Source organism: Trachinotus anak, unplaced genomic scaffold (genome assembly GCF_046630095.1).
Source record: "Trachinotus anak isolate AG129_WGS33_773 ecotype Australia unplaced genomic scaffold, CSIRO_AGI_Tana_v1 ptg000002l, whole genome shotgun sequence".
In the NCBI taxonomy this organism is placed as follows: domain Eukaryota; kingdom Metazoa; phylum Chordata; class Actinopteri; order Carangiformes; family Carangidae; genus Trachinotus; species Trachinotus anak.
In genome coordinates this window covers 22979545-22998570 of record NW_027273853.1, presented here as the reverse complement: position 1 = coordinate 22998570, position 19026 = coordinate 22979545, and the positions used below count along the sequence as shown (strand labels likewise).

The following is a 19026-nucleotide window of genomic DNA, read 5'->3' as shown; positions in this document are numbered from 1 at the left end:
ACGAAAATGATGACAATATCAAAATTATGCATCTTGGTCCAAACTGTCTTCCTCTCTCTCCACAGAGACACCTCTGAAGGAGGGTGAGGACACTGCATCTTCATCAGACTTGGCCTCAGACCCCGCCTCCTCACTCTTCAACCACTGGGGTCATGACCTGGGCCCTGAGAGTCGAAGGGTTGCCCTCAGGAAGTTCCGTTACTATGGCTACAATGGCTACCTTAGTGACCGCATCTCCCTCAACCGGCCAATCCCAGATTTACGACCAGACGGGTCAGTCAATTGATCGATGGGTGCACTTGTTAATGGATTAATTCATCAAGCTGTGACAGTGGTATTTGCTTGTATGGATCAAACCTTTGATGGAATGACGTGTAAATCTTGACTGTGTTACAGTAAAGAGTTTCTTTCTCTCTGCTTATTTTTCCCCCTTAGGTGTAGAAACATATCATATTCATCAGACCTGCCTCAGCTCAGCATCATCTTCATCTTTGTCAACGAGGCCTTGTCAGTGCTGCTGCGCTCCATCCACACAGTCATCCAGAGGACTCCGTCCCACCTGCTCAAAGAGATTATACTGGTGGATGACAACAGCAACAGCTGTAAGAAACCTTCTTCATAATTTCATTTTTAAGATATATTTACACCGAGCCACCAGGACACCCACCTTTCTGACATTTAAAGCTTTTAAACACACAGCTCACACACATTCATGCATCTGTCCATCACAGGGAGCAATTTGAGGTGGGATTAAAAGTGTATCCCTGTTGGATATCCGTCATGGCAGCAATGTAATCACTTTGTGGATTTGCAAGGGGAATTTTACAGCATTACCAATATGTTGCCAACAAGTTGTTTTTTTGTTTTTATTTTGCATTATTTTTAACTCCAAATTTAATACCACATTTTTGGGCCTTATTGGAGTTAAGAGAGGGCATCTTCTTCACTTACTTACACACATTATACCGAATTTAACCCACTCGTTCAATATCCTCCAGAGAAGACGTGGCAATGGAGTAATAACTTGACTATCTGCCATTTATGCACAATTCAGATGAATTTGACAGCTTATATGCACAAACCACGTTTATATGCCCTGAAGTCTCAGCTCCACACAGGCCCCACCTCTTTTGCCCAATTTTCAGTTCAGCCAGGAATTAGGCAGAGTCAGGAACTGCCAAGATGGCGACGGCAGAGCAGCTCACTCTGAGCTTCAAATTTTATCTGTAGAGATCTGTGGGTGACGTCATGGAGGCTACGTTCATCTTTATATACAGTCTATACTTCTCCCTAAAGTTATGTAGTTTCATTTTAAAGTATAACCTTATCTCTCTGCCAAGTCCATAAATGATATTTGATTTTTTTTTTTTTTTGGCATCAAATGGCAGAAAAAAATCTCTGCTGTTTACTGCTGTGACAACCCTGCAGCCAAATAAAGAGTTTACTTAATTCACACCAATTTGATGAAGAGTTTCTCATCACATTATAGGGCAAAGATCTAAAGTGGAATAATTAAACTCTGAGCCCTGTACAGTGGTTGAGCTACAGCCTAGACTGTCTATATTTTATGTCCCACTTATTTTATATTCTGCTTTGGAAGGTGCAGAAGATCAGGACATGTGCAGGCATTAGCTGCATCACTGGTGTATGAAAACAGATTAAAAGTTATTACAGCAGTCACAGGCGAGGCCCGGGTGTGACTTGTCTGTTGGAAGACTGGTGTTAATAATTGCATCACGTACTATGGAACATATTTCACTGCTGCCAAATCTATAATTACCATTATGAGAAATCTGTCTCTGCTACCGTCGCCTGCAGATTTTATGGGTCTCTCACAGCTACTCTGTTCTTCAATAATACAATATACCGGAGTTTAGTTATGGTGGTTGCACAGGTTGAATGATTATTAGTGGAGCAACCACAGAGATAAATAGATTTACCATTTGCCTTAAATTATTCCCTCTTAAAATTCTTTGGGAAATATGATTTAATGCTTTTTTGTGCAGGTGAATAACAATTTCATGTTAAGGCTATCAATGGAAGATAACATGATTGACTGAAAGCACATGACCATTATTGTTGTCTATTGATCGTACATGGTGTAATTATGGCAAATGAGGGTTAAGTGAGGTTAGATGAAGGCAGAAGGCTAGATGAAATGGAAATGCAGTCAGGTTCATGCACGGCCATCAGGAGAGTAAATTAGCAGACACATCATGGGTTGTGTTCATAAAGCCTCAAAGTGCTGATCACTGAGCTGTGCAATCCTCCATTAATGTCACAATGACATTACTTTGAATTACTCTGTCTCGCTGCTAGCCAAATCTCTATGTCATAACTTACATCATTTCAACTACTTATTCGCCATAACGGCTGCAAGTGGTGATTATTTTCACTGTAATTCAATATAACAAAAATTACTGATTGCCAATCAAGTTGGCGCAGCGGACAGCAGACTGTCCTTGTTTATTCTCTGTGTGTACAGTCACTGATGAAAATTTTCACTCTAGAAAACTACTTAACATCAGACAGTTCAGTTCAGATTGGCAGAGTTTTGAAGATTGCAGTCGGAGGAGCAGTGAATCTCTGTGGGACATGGAGGAGACGCAGACTGGGGAAACTAGTGAAGTGCACTGTTAAAGCAACAACAGCAGGGAATTTGAATTGTGCTCACATCGATTCACCTGGCAAATCTCCGCTCCTCGCCTAACAAAAGAGACAAGCTGTTTCATCCTCAACAGGACTTTGTATGTTCTGCTGCCCCTTTATTTCACTGAAACCTGGCTGGGTGAAGCCATCCCCAACAGTGGCTTGAATCTAAATGAATGAAAGGGACAGCTTGTTACTATTTACTGATTTAAAGATGAAATAAGATAAACTTCCCTGTGGCCCTCTCCTGCTCCAAGTCTAGTCTGAACGGTCAGGGTGAGAGCATTACACCCCACTCACGTAACACACCTGCGGCTGTGAGAGAGCGGGGCCAATAATTATACACTGCAAAAGTCCCAAAACACCAGCAGAGCAGGAACAGCAGGGCAAAATAACTCAATGAGCCACGGCAGTGAGGATATCACATGGTGTGCAAGCGTGCACAGCAAGCACATGAACACACACACGCTAAGACACAGTGAACTTGTGTTGGGCAAGCATGCAGGGACAATTGTTACTGTTGTCATTATACACTGTGGCAATCCAGAGACAAATAGGTTAGAAGAGAGCCTGAACATATGACAGAGTGCAGAAGAACGCTCCAACTTCCACATATTGTCATTCATGAAAAGACCCCAAATTAACACTGTAAGTGAACTACTTCATTACGTGTTTGTCTCATCAATATTTCATGAACTGCCAAAAAAACAAAAAATTGCATAGACATTCATAGTTGTCCTAAAGACTTTGTGATACCCTGACTTTTCCTATAGTACCACGATAAGGTTTTTGATCTTTAGTGAAATGTCTCAACAACGATGGGATGGACTGCACTGCACTGAAATTTGGTGCAGGTGTTTACGTCCCAGGATGAACAGCAATAACTTATAAAATGACTTATTAAATAATTCTTGACTTTTCATCTGGTTCCATCCTGTTAATTTGTCCGATACTTTTAGTTTCTAACCACATACCTGTGAAAATAATGAATTACCAATCATTTGCTAATTAGCAAATGCTAGCATGCTAAGATGCTAAATTAAGATAGTGAACATGATAAATATTGTATCTGTTAATTTTTAGCATGTTAACATTGGCACTGCAAGCATGATGCTGATGGAAAAATGCAATTTAATGCACAGCAGTGCCTCCATACAGCCTCACAGAACGGCTTGTCCCCCTGGGGCAACATGAACTGTGTGACATATCCATCCCAGTTGAAAATGTTTCAGCTTGAGTAAAAAATGTTTGCATATTTGCTTCATAAATGTAGCGAGATGAAAGGGAAAAGGAGAGGGACTGATGGCAAATAATCAAAGGAACCAGAGTGAGGCATCAGTTACAGCTACATCTGACACTAACGGCCCTCTGGTGAAATTCGCATAAATGATGCAAGGCAAAAATTTCTGCCTAAACCCACCTTGAGTCTGGTTAGAAAACAGTCGAGAATATCTTTGGGTGTTGCACTGGTGGTCGGACAAAACCAGCCTTTGACTAAACACTTTTCAAAAAAAAAATACAGATGTAGTGAGATGTCAAAATGAGGTCATTTACATGTCTGCAAATGCCATTTGATTTCTGCAGATAATTAATGCACCAATCTGCTTCCAAGTGAGAATCCTCTAACCATATCCTGTGGTCAGACTGAACATTGTAGTTCTCACATCACATCTCTCAAGTTACTATTTTTAGCAGGCTGATGTAAAACAGGGCTTCTGTTGTTCTGACAGGCACCTACATTTGGGTAGCACAGACTTTTTGAAAATTAATTGGGTGACTGGACGTGTGCCTGATTCAATGACTTGAGTTTTTTTTATGTTTGGAAGTGATCCTACACGTAGTGTACCACAAACAGGTGCTCTTCCAATCTTCCCAACTCTGGTTTAAAATGAGCCTGTCTTTCTTCCAGGTCAGCAGCAAGCTCATTAAAGGAAAACAGAGAGAATACATAATCCAGACTGATGGTTATAATGAATAGAGAGGGGAAGGCAGCAGCCGTAGCCTGCGGGAAGGATTACACAGAGATATCACAATGAGGAAATGAAGATGTTTTTGTTCCACTGTGGGCAGTCTGTGTGTGCGTGTGTATGTGTGTTTTTCTGTCTACCTGAATGTGTGCAAAGCATAAATGAAAGCCTTCATGAAGAAAGACAGAAGTAAGACTTGAAAGAAAGCAAGAAAAGAACAGCACCAAATCTTCACAAATTCAGAAAATGGGTACGTGTGCACCATGAATATGGGTTGAGTTTCTGGCAGCATACCAGTTTTTATTTTTTATTTATGAACCCTTTAGATGTCTAACTTTGACTTGGAGCATCTGCTTTATTCCATCATGTGTTTTAGTCATGCTAACTGCAGGCCTCTAGAGACAACAAGGTTGGTCATTGAGTTGTTCTTTATCTTTGGTTCAGACAGAATCAAAAAACAACTATTTCTTAATTCCAGATTCCAGGTCAGAAAAGTGAGGCCAATGTGAAAGTGCCCTAAACCTGCATCTCTCTAATAACCATCAGGGGGCAACTTCACTGGTTGCAAAAAGAAGTCCAATTGTATTGATGTCTATGGGAAAATGGCCCTACCTCTAACTTGATCTATTACCTCAGTGAACATTTCCTAATGAGTTAATGGTCTCAGTCTCTAGTTTCAGTCTTCTTCAATACAACCTAATGTTCATTTTTTAAATTATGGTCCCATTTAGAGGAAAATAGACAATAAAGCAGGGTATGCATTATGGTGTAGCTCCCGTGTGATTGAAAGACGGCAGTTCACAAAACAATGGGTGACATCACTTGGGATAATATGAGGCTCAACAAATATAATTGATTTCTGCTTAGAAAAGAGACAACTGCCCTGTTGTTTGTGCAGCAGGTTATTATGGCCCATGGTTACGTTTTGTTAGGAGACATCTAGTGGCTGAAGTAGTTTTGACAGGAGCAAAGGGAAAAGTGCAGTGACGTAGTACATAGAGTGACCAAGTCCGTGTGAGGAGGAGGTTGGGGTGAATGGTTGGGTCAACAAAAGACAGGACTTTGATATAAGAGGCCATTGTTCAATTCCCTTGTGAAAGTAGCAGTTGTTGTTTATATTATCCATGAGTGTTCAACAAAGGTAACCACATTGTTATCATTGTAACCATGACAACAACAATCATCTAATGTTGAGGAAGTACTTATTGTAACCCAAATCACCATCTTTTCCTTAACCCAACCAAGTTTAATGCCTAAACCTAACCAAGCCAAGACCATTATTATAGTAAGCATGGCGACGAAGATAGGCACGCCGCTCTCAGCACAGTTTATTATTGTAACCATAACAACTAAGGCCCAGTACGCCCGCCACCATAGGCGAGTAATTTCAGGAGACACTCCTATGGGTTGTATCAGAGAGTCGGAAAAAAATTATCTTTGGTTGTTGAGGACTTGTTAAAAACATACGTCAGCAGATCTGATTACTCAGTTTATCGCGCCAAAGATGTGTCAGAGGCTCATTTTGTCATTGGACTTCCTGTAAACCTGTTTAGCCAACATACAGTACTCATTCAGGGAAATACATTTACTGATCACACAATATGAAGAGAGGGTTTCAGATGATGCAATCACCCATCTGTGTTTTAGTTACAGGCTTGAGCAAGTGTTCTAGTCAGCATTTGAAGAACACAATGCATACTTCACGCAAGCTTTAAAATTAATCTCTTTGTACTTCACTCATTTAAAGAAACATTGTACATTGTCAGAAGCAAAATCAATCATCTTTGTTTATAGAGAAGCACAGATTACGTCCAGGCTTTCAGCTCACCTCATTCCAAAATTTATAGAATGGCTGCTGTACCAGCGTCCACTCCTCTCAAAAAGCTTTTCACAAGGTTTTGGAGCCTGGCTGCAGTGAGTTGTTCCCATTCAGTCACAAGAGCATTCGTGAGGTGGCCAACTGATGCTGGGTGATAAGGGTTTGTGGTCAGCATTCCTGTTCCTGTTAGTTATAGGGCATGCACATGTGTATTAGTCATCACATAGGCTTTCTGTGATAACTGCCCATCTCACTGGGAGGAAAAAAAGATGAGGTTCAGACATGTGCACTGAGGTCAGGTGTCATTTTTAATGCAGCTACACATTGTGCAGCTGACACATGTTCATCTCTAATCTTTGCCTTGACTTCTTGAATTTCATCAATGACAAGGTTGTTCGCATATTCAATGGGTCTGAGACTGTATATGTTGACCCAAAAAGAACAAGCATCCTCTGAGCTTGATTCCTCCAGACCTGAAGTTCTCTGAGGAGTCAGGAGTACTCAGGAGTACATCAGATTTCACATCAAGTAAAAGGAGATTAAATCAAAATGCTTTGAAATCCTCAAACCATCATAAAACTCACAATGCAGGGCCTGAAACCCGCTACATATCTGTACATTTTTGTGACTGCATCTTGCGCAGTTGTGATACTATCTTCAGGACAGAATCTGTCCACAGATTGACAGACATATATACACCTGTCAAAGTACTCAAAGGTGTCTCCAGGACCATATTATGTGGTGATGACACACACACATATACAGACACACACAGACGCACAAGGTGAAAACAATACCAGCCATATTGTCCACATACCTTTGGCCATTAAATGTATCTCAACCACCAATTTGGAATAAAAATGAAGGTTAGCTTAGGTTAGCTTTTAGCCAGACTGACCACTGTAAACATCAGCTGTTCCAGAGCTGTATTTTGCTTTTGCAATCTCCACAGCCTGTTTACTGCTGCCTGCTGCTCAGCAGTTTAACTCAGCCACCTGCTCCTGGACATCATTGCTAACATTTGGATTTATGTAGATTCAGCATGTTTGTCCATTCAATATGAGCTCGGGTATATTTAATTGTGTATTTTCAGCTCTGCCAGGGGCTTTGGGAAATGTGAATGGGTATTATTGTTGCAACATATGGATAATACCTGAACAAATCTACACGGAGGTGAAATGTGTTAGTCAATTATTTTGAGCCCATGGGAAGATTGGACATAACTGAGGCCCTTGTGGCATCGACAAGGACACAAACACATACACATACTCAAATGTTTTCCCTGTCCAGTGGAGCTGAGGGAGTTTCTCTGGAGCTTTGTCAATAAGATCAATACTCCAACAGGCTTCACTGAGTTTGCTTTGACATCCGTGTGTGTGTGTGTGTGTGTGTGTTTGTGTGTTTGTGTGTGTGTGTTTTGCTCTCTCCTCAGTGGAGCTGAAAGAGCACCTGCAGAGCTTTGTGGACGAGACCAACACTCAGCATGGCCCAGGATTCGTTAAGTTGGTCCACCATGACAAGCAGGAAGGACTGATCAGGTCCAGAGTCAGGGGCTGGAGGGCCGCCTCCGCTCCAGTGGTCGCCCTCTTCGACGCACATGTGGAGTTCAACATTGGATGGTGAGCAGCCACACTTTTGATCAACCTGTAATAATATTATTGCAGAAATCTTGGACTACTTTCATCTCCCCACCACCTCTTGTAGCACTGTAGCATATCTTTTTTACAGAGTGATGATGCAAGAACATATAACCTTATTAAACCACAATCACAGCTCTGGGCTTCACAGTATTTTAAAACATTTACTGCCGACTATTTGATGGCCCTGTCTTTTGCCCATCAGCCACAGATTCCATTCAAAAATCATGCTGTTTTTTTGATTTGTTGAACTGAGGGAAACTTTTTGAAATGTACTCTGTGAAATGTAAAATAATCTCTCAACTGTTGCACAAAAAGAACTCAGTATAATATTATCATGACCTTATGATATGATAAGAACAAGTGCTTCACTAAAAATACTCTCTGAACTCCCTCATAAATATCAAGTAGGATCAGAACAGCTGAATTCAGACGCATGGGATCAATGAAAATATATTCAGTCAATAGGGAGAATTGAATGCTCTGCAGCACTGAAGGCAGGCACTGATGGCAGTGAAGTAAAGCAAATCACTGCTTCCCCGGAGGGATAGATAAGGCACCTCAACAGGGTTCCACACTTGGTGCCTAGCGGCGTTAACAAGACAGTGCTGCTCTCATTAGGTCATCAAGAGGGATCACATACGAGCCACATGCAGAGCTGGGACCCAATGGGGACCTGCCAAGGACCAGTCTGGGCCCTGTCATGAGACAAGATGAATTTTAGATGGTTATTATTGTATGTATAATGTGAAACAAATCACACAAGGAGTTTATTACTTGACTCGACTGTTTTAGCATCTTTGAGGTCATTGATTCACTCTCGCCACTCTCACCAGCGTCTGTCAGCCACAACAGGCAGCTGTTTTCACCCAAAAAAAAAACGACCTACCCATTACTAAATGGAAGACAAATAATGATAGCAACTAGCTCGTTAACATAATTGAGCATGTAGCTTTTAAAAAGACAGGCATTTCCCCCAGGAGTTAGAGTAGAGAGTAAAACAAAGGAGAAAAGCAAAATTAAAAAAACAAGTGAATACTGGCCTTATATTTGTCAGGTGACATAAATATGATTCCAAATGAATGCTAATGTTGTGCTGAGTCTGCGGGATGTGAAAACAATCATATACAATCACTTGCTAACAAATCCACCACAACAACTTTCTAAATTTGAGGTAATAATGTGACAGTGATGTGTTTATGATTTGTTTTGTTGCTCCCAAACAGGAAAAAAAAAGAAGCTCTTCTAGCTTGATCAGCCTCACAACAATCTTTTTTTCTTCACGAACAATAAACCCACATGGGGACATTAATCCAGTTATCGATCTGTTCAGTACGTTCAAAACACTTGTATTTCAACATAATCTCAACAGCGTAGCTAAATTGTGTTATGTGTGTTATTATTTCCTCCTCACAACTGTGGAGCTCCACCAGAACTAGTACATTTCATCAGTTAATGCAGAAATGTTTATTGTTCTGCTATGGACATTTTGTAATGTCTCGACATGTTTCTTTGTTCATTTGACTCCAGGTCTCTGCTATAACACAAGAAGACAGTTTTAACTTCCAAGTTTGAATTCATTACCTGCAATCAATCCAGATGTGATTAAACCAGACACCAAAATAAATGTAATTTGGGCAGATAGAGGGAATCTATGCAGTCTCAAGTAAGAGACTAATGCATGTTGTGCTGCAAGTGTATTTTACATTACTTCCTTCTTGTCTGGTGGAGCTGTAACCGGCTCTGACTATGCGCTCGTGCTGAGACAATGAAAAAGAGAAGATTGAGAATGAGATGCCGAATGTCAGCATGAATTCACTTCCTTTGTTTGAAAGGTTGCTGATTAAATTAGTTTTTCCTCCAGACAACAGTTTATCAGGGAGATTAGCAATTGAGAATTTTACCACTGAATGGTGAGAGATAGTCAATATATTTGTATTTTTTTCTCTTTTTTTCCATTTCTGAGTACTCTAAAGGATTGGTGCAGCTGTAACCCATTTTTTCGGCAGGTGTAAGCCCTCAGCTCCAGAGTGCCACAGAGGCAGATGAGCCATATTTATTAGTATTTTAGGTCATAGAGTAAGATGATTGTGAGAGCAGCTGGCAATGAAGTGATTTATATGCCTGTAAGTGTATAAAAGAGAAGTTATGGCTGGATGACATAACTTAAAATCATGTCATGATCATTTCAAACTTCTTCTGCAACTTCAAACTTTTCATATTCTGCAATGCGATTGTGCTCCAAGTGATTAAACACATTGGTGGAGTTACCTTTGGTCACTATCCACGTTGCATTCATCACTGGTGGTCATGACTGACCCAATCAGGAGGTGAGGCTGGGGTCTGTGTTATCGTTTCTAAATGTCTCAGTTTCTTCCACCCCAGAGTTTTCAAACTAAAACAGGTCCAGCTGCGTATACAAAAATCTCTGTTTTAGGGGCTTGAAAACTCTCCAGCAGTGTGGTGCCAGGCGTAAAGGAGGCAAAAGTGATGCGATTGAAAACTAAAACGTATTTAGTGTGGATGTGGCCTGAGGGTCAGTGTTTGTGCTCGTGTTGTATATATTTAAAGCTCTGCTTTGAGTGAATGTGGATTTATGTTAGTCGGACAGGGTGGAGGCTCTGAGGACTGAACATGAGGATGTATTTTAACCAAAACATCTTTTTCTCTCATATTTTATTTTATTTAAGTTGTGACGCTAATATGAGTTGATAGCCCTTTTAAACAAAACAGAAATTAAAAGTGGCAGCAGCTAGAATTGTTGACTAAAAAGTGATGTTTGAATTCACATTTTTATCTGAGTATTTCAGGATTTAAATATCATAAGAGGAAGTGATGTTGAGTCTGCTTGGTGATGAAAATTAGAAATATAATTGTATATCTTTAACAGCATTTCCATCCAAGTTTGTATCACATATAAACACACCTTAGTCATCTACATATATATCATCTAGGTACAGAACACATGTGTATTCCAGATGTTCAAGGATAGCTCAAGTTGTCAGTGTTCCAGTGATTTATGAATATCACTGGATATATCAATGAAATATATCCTCCACATTACAACTGACAATTTTACTTTTATTACAGAAAGATAATCAATCATCATATCACCATAAAAGGCTTCTCTAGGCCAGGTTTTGATACTGTTTCAAATAACTGCTAAGCCCTCAGAGAAGCAGATGTGACTGAGATTTTGTGTTAAGTAGTAGAGGCTGTTGTGGCCTAATTAAACCTGCAGTCCTGTGGTTATTCTTCTTGACTGTCTCTCTTTAGGGCGACAATCTGCATCCTCTACGATGCATCACAAAAAATAACTCTGAATCCAGGTGTGTGTGGAGCTCTGCTCATCAAAACGACATCTGGACTTTTTGACAGTGAATACTGACAAAACAGTCTGCACAAACACACCTAAGTTAGATTTGTAATCTCTTATCTTTCATGTCTGCTTCTTGCAGCATTTGATACATTTTGAACCAAAATATCTTTTTCATATGAATTTTATTGTGAAAGTTGTAACGCTGATGTGAGTTGATAGGCCTTTTAAACAAAACAGAAATTAAAAGTGACAGCAGGTAGGATAGTGGCTAAAAAGTGATGTTTGAAATCACATTTTTTGTGAGTATTTGAGGACGTGAATTTTATGAGAGGAAGTGATGTTGAGTCTGTTTTGTGATGAAAATGAGACATGTAATTTAATGTCTTTATAGCATTTACATTTAAGTTTGTAACACATACAAACACACCTTGATCATCTACATACAGGACACGTGTATTCAAGATGTTAAAAGACAGCTCCAGTTGTCAGTGTGCCAGATGGTGATCCCAGAAACAAAAACAAAATCGTTTCACAGTGATTTATGAATGAGGGTTGTGTCTGTAATTTGGAAGACAGGAGCTCCAATAAAATATAGTCTATCCTCCACATTACGACTAACACTTTTACCTTTATTACAGCAAGATAATCAATCATCATATCATCAATAAAGGCTTCTCTAGGCTTTTACAATCAGGATACGATGGTTCTAGTACACACTTATAACTGGATACTCAAAAACAAAAACTATACTAATGTCCATGTAAACGCACTCACTTAAGTTGTAACTTATGTTTTCACACCAAAGAGGAAAAGCGACCAAACCGACAGTGGACAGGAGAGCACTGTGTTACTCACATGTAGTGTCATCACCACATCAAAATTTCAATACATCCAAAACTTTCCTTCCAATGCTAATTAGCAGGAATTAGCACACTGACACACTTAATGTGAACATTAGCATGTCATTGTGCACATCTTAGCATTTAGCTCAAATAAATGTGCCCACATACACTCCAACATAGCCACCAGCTTGAGTGTAGACTCCCATTTGGATGGGATTAACATTACAGTGAGAGGCCGGAAATGAAATATTCACTGTGCTCCTCAGTAATTTCACCTATTACTCCAGATGGCGTTTTAACCATCTGGAAATTACAGGATATGGTCTGTAATACACATGGTTATTCAGCAGGACAAAGCCAAAAAGGAGGGTGAAAATTGTACATGAAACAACATATTGATATTACCCACTGTGATTAACACATCCCCAGAAAATCTGGACTGTGAATCACTGTCCATAAATACACTCAGCTGAAAATCCTCAGACGCCTCAGAACTGGTTGTTCACACCAGAAGCATCACCTCTCTGTGCAGGTCAACAAGCGATTCTGTTCCTCTGCTCTTCTTTAATCACACCTGGAGCTGATCTTTATAATCACCTCATGAATTTATTATGTACAACTTTTTATGTGTCCCTGGCTGAGCAGGACATCGCTTCTTTTGCAACAATGATTAAAAGGACCTTGGATTTGTGTGATGATCGGCTTCACTCCTGTGTGTGTGTGTTTGTGTGTGTTTGTGTCCGCTTGTCTGTCTCGCTGTCAGACACTCTTACTTGTGAATCAAAGTTGTAACATCACTGTTCTGGATCGTTCCTCCCCACTTTAGCCTCTGTGTACTGTATAAAATTTATATTACTTGACAAGAGCACTGATAAACACTGATGATACCATTATGTTAACATCTCCATAAGCACTTTGTTCCTCTCTTATTAAGATTTCCTCAAATAGAGCTCACCCCCTGTTTTAGAGCGGCTCACCCAAAGGAGAGAAGGAGAGAATATACCATGGATGCATAGAGCAAACAACACAGCTTTAGTCTGAACATCTACTCCAAATGCAACCAAATCAAATACACAGACAGACAGACCCACCCGTCTTCAACACCAAATCATTATTTGTCAGCTGTCAGTCAAATGAGTTACCCTGTCAGATATGCTGAAGCGACGTGAGGTGACATGAGGTGATCTCTGCATCTCTTCTGGATAGCCGAACAAACATGCCCAGTGTGCCTATCTCCGGCACATTTGAATATCAGGGTTTGACGGTGAAGAAGCCCCTTTACAAAATAGTCTTTGGAGTGTTCCTTTAAAAATGCAGAGGTTATGGTTTTTTCACATTCTTCCACCACCACTACATAGGCAAGAACATTTGGTCCTTCCTGCATTTCATATTTAGACTACATTTTGCTCTTTGATAATAGTTTTGATACTCTTGTTGCATTTATTATCATTTAAATGAGGGAATTTCCATTTATTTGGAATAAATCTCTAACTCCTAACCTTTAAAGCTACGGAGTTTGCATCAGTACCATCCTTGTATTATGTCAAGACAAGTGTGTTGACACACAGTGGAAATATTTCCTAATGAATCCATTAAGTACCGTGAGTAATGGGAACACTAGTTAATTACTGACCTCATTAGCATAGCTGGTTATGTTTCATCTATCACCGTGGTGAGGCAGCTGAGGTTCACAGCACGTTATCCTCTGCAGTACTTCAGCTTTTTTGCTCACAGAAAATCAAGTGCTGTTTTCTTTTAAACACAAATCTGATGTCAATCTGTTTGAGCCGTGGACACTTCATCACCTCAAGGTCGCTTCTTGAAAAACACTTGGATACAGCGGCAGTGCCGTGTACCTGTTCATCATTTTGACAGGTAGAAAAATATCACACTCTCACACTTGAATGAGAACACACACACACACACACACACACACACACATACATACAAGTGCAACACAGACTCACAAGCAGGTAGTGCATTTGCGTGCTCGTCTTCTACACACACACACTCACGAACACACACGCACGCAAACACAAAAACACACGCGCGCGCGCGCACTTCATTATAATGTCTGAGCTGGATCCAAAAGAACATTTGTTGCTGCTGTGTTCCAGATTAGAAACAAGACACTTACAAGGCTCTTAACCCCTCTACTCCTCCACCCACTCCAACCCTCTCTCCCTCTCTCTCGCTCTCTCTCTCACTAAACACACACACACACACACCTCCCACATATTGCCACAGAAGGGGTATTGCTCTATGACTAATGAAATGATTTAAAGATATAAAAGAGAGCTCAGCTGGAGATAAACACTTTTTTCTCTCTTTAAACTCCTCACATTTTCAACAATTGCATTGGTATCTAAATCCTTCTTTTTCTGGTGCTATATCTGGTCATAAGTGCCATGATTAGCACTTTCTGTAACTTACCTGATTTCACGCCTCTCAATCCCCTCTTCCATTAATTTCTAACTCTTTTCACTCTCTTCTCTTCCTTTCCTTTGTCTTCCTCCACTAACACCTTCCTCTTAATCCTCCTTCATCCTCGCTCCTTCCTGTGCTGTGAAACCTACCCACCGTGTCACAGATTATATTTATATATATGATCTGTAAATGTATTTACATTATTTATAGATTTAGGAGTGGGTTTATGCTATGATGACTGAAAAAAAAGTAGGTATATGCCATATACTACCCTACACTACACCGCTGCCCTGCTCTAATCTAAAATCTTTGCCACATTTCAGAGCATCCAAAACATTTAAGTATGCAGCTATGTGTGAGAAAATAATTTCTCCTATACACGTGTGTGAACATTGTAATCTTTACCTTGAAAGCTTTCTTTGATGTGGAGGTTTCACCAATCAATTTGCAACACAATATTTCCTCCGATAATTAGATTTCAAGCCTTTCTGTGTGGGCTCACGGTAAGTTCAGTGTTTATGTGTGTGTGTGTGTGTGTGTGTGTGTGTGTGTGTGTGTGTGTGTGTATGTATAGAAATAGAGAAAAAGAGAAAGTAAGTCGGGGTTGTGGTTTTTCACCTAGCGAACAATCAGCGTGCAGAATAAAAGAGTCCTTCCTCCTCTCTGATGTGGATTTTATTACCTCTGTGGGGCTGGACTGATAAAACATGAATGGTTGTAAGGCAGTGTTCCTCATTTGTGTTTTCTCTCTCATGAGACGGTCATGGGTAGTTTGCATTTAAACAATGGCCTTTGGCAATGTGTCCCATAAGGCTGCAAATATAAAGATATTATTTTTCTCTCTCTACAGTCATATCTTCTCCAAATCAGTAGGAACGTTTTCAACCAGATAAATAAGTGTGCATTAATGTAAACACTCTTATCATTTTCATTAAAGGGGCTATTTGTAAGTTTTCTCTGCTGTGGTTTCTTGCCAGGAGTGTGTGGTGGTGAATGTCGCTTAACATCAAGAGCTTCGGCCATCGTTACATTTACAAGGCAAGAGGTGTTAATACATTCTCTGAGCAGCGCTACGTCTTCAGCGCTTTCAGGAAATGACACGATGGCCCCTGGCTAGCTGGTTAGCATGCTAGCTTCAGTAGAAGAGAAGACACGATCAAGCCCAGAGTTAACATTGCATAGCTTTCCACCGCTGTAGACAGCTCTTGGTGAGCAAAGGAATGAAGTTGAAGTCATTATCTTACATAGATTCTACCTGCAAAGCACCAATCAGCACTCAGAAGAACTCAAGAGGCCCTATCAAGTTGCACCTCAAGTCACATTACTGCTTGACTGAGCTTAAAGTGGCTAAAAACATTACGAGATCTTGCCCAAGCTTAAGTTTAGAAGACTCAAAATTGATTATTTTAAACATTATAAATGACCCTGATGCAAACACCAAAGTCATTTTTTCTCTTGTTTGAACTTGATAACAGGCTAATGTATTTCTTTATTGTTTTGAATTGCATCATCAGTAAGACAACTTTTTACCAATTCAGATCTTAGTTAAAATCATTTATGTGACCAGTGTTATCCTGTCTAAATGGAAAACATATAGGCTAGCTAAATTGTTAGCTACATGAGGGATGGAATTGCTTAAAAGTGCTTAAATAATATACATAGCATAGCCTCTCGTCTGTGATTTCTACATATTGCAATCATAACATTTGTCCTGTAATTTTCTGCAGTATAAATCTGCAATATTACAACTTCTTCCTAGAAACCGCATCCTTTCTTTTGCACACATAACATGCAGATCCAGTGTGCACACATTTAATATCACCTGAGCTAGCACTGAGCTACAACACCCCTGCTCAGAGGAAAATTCTTTTGCTTAGGGTAGTCTTTGGCATTTCACCTGCTGGGTCTTTGCTGGATGCTTGGAACATTTGCTGCTGTCCATGCTTCCAAACCAATGTGAGCAGTGAACACACACACTCCCTACATCTCTGATAACTTTCTACGAGGCCAGAGGAAAGGTCACAGCTATTATTTGGTCATTAGCTGACCGCTTACAATTCAAGGTGCACCAGGGTTGTACCGCTTGAGGAGGGGCTGATCATTTATTGATACAGTGATTAACTGTGTTGAAACAAACCGGTACCTTTTCCAAAAAATGCTTTTTGTCTTGTCTAATCTTTTAGACGTCTAGATGTCTAGATCTTTTTCTTTCTTAGTCTTTGAAGGTTGTATCTGAAATCCACCTGATCAGGAAATCCCATTTAAAAATGTGATATGATGTTGTAATTATAATATTAGTTTACGTAATGAGTACTTGCTATTTTGACCAATAAAAGAGAGCTTTGCTGGATCAGTTTTGCTATCCAGGATGTGAAAACTTCAATATCTCATAACTACTCTGATTAGATGAAGTAGAAATTGTAATGGTTTATGAAGTTACTCGGATACACATGTTTTGCACATGTAACTAAGATTCAAACCTAAAAACAGCAACTCTGTTTGTGTATAGCTGTTACCTATGGTTTAATTTGTAATCAATCAACTCAGCCTCTTTAACCGATGTGCCCTTTTCCCCTGGTAACATTTCTGTATCGACAGCACCCTTTTGATTACTGTCCAGGTTTGCTACAAACCCTGAGTGAGTCCTAGGAGTTGTCCGACGTGCCAGGTCATAATCACAGCCAGCCCTTCAGCATTCAACATCCACTGAATCACATATAACCTGATCAAGTATAGTGCTTAGTTTGTAGTCCAGGCTTTTGACGTCTCCTATTTGCACTGTAGAGTTCTAGCAGTTATCTCTGCCGAACCTCCGAACTCCTCCTGCTGCAGCTAACCGCACCCTTGGCAGCTCTGATCTCTCCCACATTAACCACTTCCAGTACGTCCTCTCAACGTCAATTCAAAATGCTGTTAATGGCTTATGAGGTTGAATAGGGTCCAGTGGAATCTCTCCAGGACTTTCCATGTTACTGCTCACACTGATTCTGCTCTGCTTTCCCAGAGGAACCAAGGCCAGCACACCTTCAGTCATTGACTGAGCTCCATCCCCCCTGCTCACTGGTCGATTGACCCTGCTAATCCAGTCAGGACTGCAGACTCACTCCCCAGCTTCCAGACTGGACTGACAATCACCCTTACATTCATATTTCACTTTCTCTTCTCTAATACATTCGTGTATTCAGGTGGTCTTACACTTGTGATTCTTGATATGTTTTTTATGCTTGTAATTTTACACATCCATAACGCACAGCAACAATAATTTTCATGTGGAGTTGTGTTTCATGAGAAATGTTAGAGGCAAAAGCTCGTCATGAACCGCCTTTTAAAGGCTGGAGTTTGCAATATGGCCATCGGCATCTTGTTTTTTTGAAACTGGAAGAAACCATATTTGGATGAGAAGTTGGAGCTGAGGAGGAGTGAGGGGTGGATCTGACCTGCTCTGTACTCTGTCCTGATTGTCAGGCAGGTCATCGTGTGTGGTATAGTCTGTCAATCACACGGTAGCCCCGCCCTAATGCATACCCTGCTTTATCATCTATCCTCTAAATGGGACCATGAATTTAAAAAAAAACATGATGTTGTATTTAGGAGACTTGAAACTAGAGATTGAGAAAATCAACCCATTTGGAAAATGTTTACTGAGGTAATAAATCAAGTAAGAAGTAGAGACATTTTCCCATAGACTTCAGTACAATCTGACTTCTGTTTGCAACCACGGAGTCGTCCCCTGATGGTCATTAGACAGAACGCAGGTTTAAGGCACTACCACATTGGCTTTACTTTTCAGATTCAGGGTCCACATCCATTTTATGTTCACCTGGAGTTTAGTGCTTGACGGGCAGTGTTCAATCAGGCTTATCAGAGCTTTTGCTGCCTGACATCCTGTACCAACATGGAGTGAGACGTTTCAGACAGCATGTCACTCATCCTGAACTACAGACCTACATGCTAGCACCCCTCAGCACAATTTAAATCTAAAGGTTTCCAGGAGCACGGCATGGGGAAGATGGGAAAAATTGAAATTGATGGAAATGTGTGATGCAGTGTGCAAATGATGGGTTGATGGTCTGGAGCTTTGGATTAAAATAATCATTGCAACACATTCTACCTGTGCTATGTTGTCCCACAGGGCGGAGCCTATTCTGCAGCGAATAAAGGAGGACCGCACCCGGGTGGTGTCTCCCTCATTTGACAACATCAAATACGACACCTTCGAAATCGAGGAGTACCCACTGTCGGCGCAGGGCTTTGACTGGGAGCTGTGGTGTCGATACCTCAACCCACCAAAGTCCTGGTGGACACAGCGCAACCACACAGCCCCTATCAGGTAAATTATGGAGTGACTGCAAGACTTTGTTTTGAC

The 19026-nt window shown here is 40.5% G+C and overlaps 1 protein-coding gene across 2 annotated transcripts in view; it reads left to right on the top strand.

Moving 5' to 3' along the window:
- Positions 1 to 19026, top strand: part of galnt18a (UDP-N-acetyl-alpha-D-galactosamine:polypeptide N-acetylgalactosaminyltransferase 18a) — a 132211-nt gene that overhangs the window by 69230 nt on the left and 43955 nt on the right. For both annotated transcript variants that reach the window (XM_071506714.1, XM_071506706.1), the window contains exons 2-5: positions 66 to 273; positions 436 to 602; positions 7868 to 8054; positions 18793 to 18990. In XM_071506714.1, the coding sequence (XP_071362815.1) occupies positions 66 to 273; positions 436 to 602; positions 7868 to 8054; positions 18793 to 18990 (760 nt within the window). The remainder of the gene's footprint in view (positions 1 to 65; positions 274 to 435; positions 603 to 7867; positions 8055 to 18792; positions 18991 to 19026) is intronic.